This window comes from Cupressus sempervirens, chromosome 1 (assembly GCF_028749045.1).
Source record: "Cupressus sempervirens isolate cs-2001-9-10 chromosome 1, ASM2874904v1, whole genome shotgun sequence".
Classification (NCBI taxonomy): domain Eukaryota; kingdom Viridiplantae; phylum Streptophyta; class Pinopsida; order Cupressales; family Cupressaceae; genus Cupressus; species Cupressus sempervirens.
In genome coordinates, this window is record NC_143118.1 from 714,775,669 (window position 1) to 714,778,507 (window position 2,839).

At 35.9% G+C, this 2,839-nt stretch overlaps 1 protein-coding gene across 1 annotated transcript; it reads left to right on the forward strand.

Annotated features, from left to right (window-relative positions):
• Positions 1-317: 317 nt before the first annotated feature.
• On the forward strand, positions 318-881 carry LOC149579954 (toll/interleukin-1 receptor-like protein). Its single transcript, XM_089802796.1, has 2 exons — positions 318-619; positions 710-881. The coding sequence occupies exons 1-2, from the start codon at positions 318-320 to the stop codon at positions 879-881; spliced, it is 474 nt and encodes a 157-aa protein (XP_089658922.1).
• The last annotated feature ends 1,958 nt before the right edge of the window (positions 882-2,839 follow it).

The following is a 2,839-nucleotide window of genomic DNA, read 5'->3' on the forward strand; positions in this document are numbered from 1 at the left end:
TAAATGCCACACCAGAAACAGAAAATGTCAAAGCAGAAGCTCGGCCAGGAATAAAAAAACGCATTACTACTTGTTCTCCATAAATCTATAAATACATTGATCTCCCAAACACTGGACATATATAAATTTGGCTTAGAAATTCAAGGAGCGAGAAGAAAATTTGTGGCGCAAATCCTCCCAAAGCTTACCAAGTTTTCATTAGTCATCGCGGCGAGGATAGCAAACAAAACACAGCTAGTTATCTATATCACAGTCCAAGGCGAAGAGGGTTTTCGGTGTTTTTTGACAAATGCTCTATACGAGGAGGGGAGCCCATAATGGATTCAATAAGGCATGCAATTCGCTCAGCTTCAGTTCACATTGTGATTTTCTCTCTTCGCTTTGCAGAGTCTGAGTGGTGTTTGAATGAACTTGTTTGGATGCTCGAAACCAGGGCTCCAATTGTTCCTGTTTTTTGCGGGGTTAAACCCTCTGAGGTTAGAATGGAGGAGGAGGATGGAGCGTATGTTCGAGCCTTCCGAGTGCATAAGCAAGCTGGGAAATTTGACACACACACACTCAAGAAATGGGAAGAGGCTCTGCGCAACATTTCAAATACAAAAGGCTTTACTTATAATGGGTAATCGTATGTTTCCTGAAGTATTTTTAGAGCCCTCGCCCTTTTCTTTAGGGCTGGCTGTTTTTGAAACGTTCACTTTACTGTTTTCAGGGACCAAGGGAAAAAGCTGGAGAAAATCGCTGGAGAAGTCGTTCACCTCATTAAAATAATTGGAATCACAGCCAAAGCATCCGGGGATCAGCTCGAGAAAATTGCTGGGTGTGTCATCAAACTCATTATAGAAAATGCGAATCACAGCCAAAGCGTTGCCGAGGGAAGATAAAATGAGAAGGGTGTTGGATCTGATAGCTTGTAAGGGCAGATGCTCAGAGTTCGGAGCCATGGTGTGAGCTTGGGGTTGTTGAAGCTTTCTGAAACGAGTACCTTCTTTCTGCAGTTAGAATATATGGTTATGCCTGTGTACAGATTCTCATTTACTTTGTGTACTTAGGCCATCTAAACTGTAAATTGAATTATCCCAATCTTTTTGGTGTATCTCTGTAGATGACTTAAGAGCTTAAAGTCAAGGTTTCAGTGTTTGAACATTTACAGATCTCTCTGTAGACGCGAGCCAAAGTAGTTGAAAAAATAACATTTAGAACACTGTTTCGTACTGGTTATGTTCACTTTCAATAGTCACTCACCTATTAGTACATGTATATCAGCTATTAGAAGTATCTATGACAAAACTAGACAGTTAAGAGTTACTGGTCTCTTTGCCTAGTGAAACATCAGAAGGATATTGCACCATACAGAAAGAATTATTTTTCCAATTTCTGTACTATTTTATTTTTAATACACTACACTCCATAAAATTATAAAACTGTATTATTTTGTTTGATTTCAGAGCTCTATTTTGTTAAAAAGTACTGACATCTTTTCAAAACAAATGTGATTAATCAATCTATAGATAGATGTCATAGACAAGAAAAATGGGATCAATACTATTTGGAATGGAATTACAGAAAGTATTGAATAAATAGTATTCAGAATTAGATAAGGCATTCCATAAATACTCTCACTGCGATGGAGGACGGAACGGGATGTACTGGCACAATTTTATTTCAGACCTATATTTAGTTAAAAATGCCTGTTTTTTGAAACAAATGTGATTAATCAACCCACATTCTGACCAATCATTTATATTATGTTTATTAAATTATTTCTATTAATAGGAAATAAGTCTTCCACACTATTATTGGCAATTGTGTTTTTTTTGTCTTTACACAGACGGGAACTGTTGAAATGCACCAAGCTCAGAAGCCCTTAAAACTGCCAATGTCTGGAGATACGGACCATGAATTTCAATGGTCACGGAATAACAATAATGATTGGAGAAAAAAGGATTCTAACAGTAATGGGTTTGTTTGTTTTGCACTTTGCCATCATCCACAAGTGCATTTTAATTCTGGACCCTTTTTTCAGACTTATAAAAGGAAAAGCCCAAATAAATAACTTTAATTCTTATCTTGTATTTGGTTTTGTGTAATTAATATGCTCTGAGAATTGTGGATAAAAGCCATATAGTTTTCAACGACACTGATCCACATTTCAGATATAGTATGAGCCTGTTTTCAGATTTAAACAGAGAAGTGAAATAAAACATCGTTATAATTTGTGCTTTGTTTTTGGTTGTACAGAAGCGCTGAAAATAGTGGAAGAATGTCTTTTGGGTTTAAGAATGCCGATTCAAACTTAAGAAACTGAAACAGGGTTTTTAAGTGAAGTTGCACCTGTTATCAGTATAAGCCAACATTATTTTGTGTATTGAATAAAACAATGAAAAAATTACAATGAACTTACAAGTTCATATATACAAAATGTATATACAAAAAATAGAAACTATGTACATACGATACATAGAGCATTATTAGAAATATTCTAATACCTTTCCATAATACTTAATCTATCAATAACACTAATAGCCTCCCTAAATTTTACAAATTTATTAGAACCGAGAGACTTAGTGAAGATATCAATGTACTGCTCTAAGGTGGGAACATACAACAACTGAATAGATTTGTCTTCAACCAACTGACGAATGTAATGACAATGTTTTTCGACATGCTTGGTTCGTTCATAGAAGACCAAATTCTTTACCAGTTTGAGTACTCCCTAATTATCACAGAATATAGGAGTTGGTCATGATTAAGGAATATGCATATCTGCAAGCATCTGCCAAAGCCAAACTGCCTCACAAGTTGTCTTAGCTGCTCCCTAATACTTTGCTTTAGTCGAAGA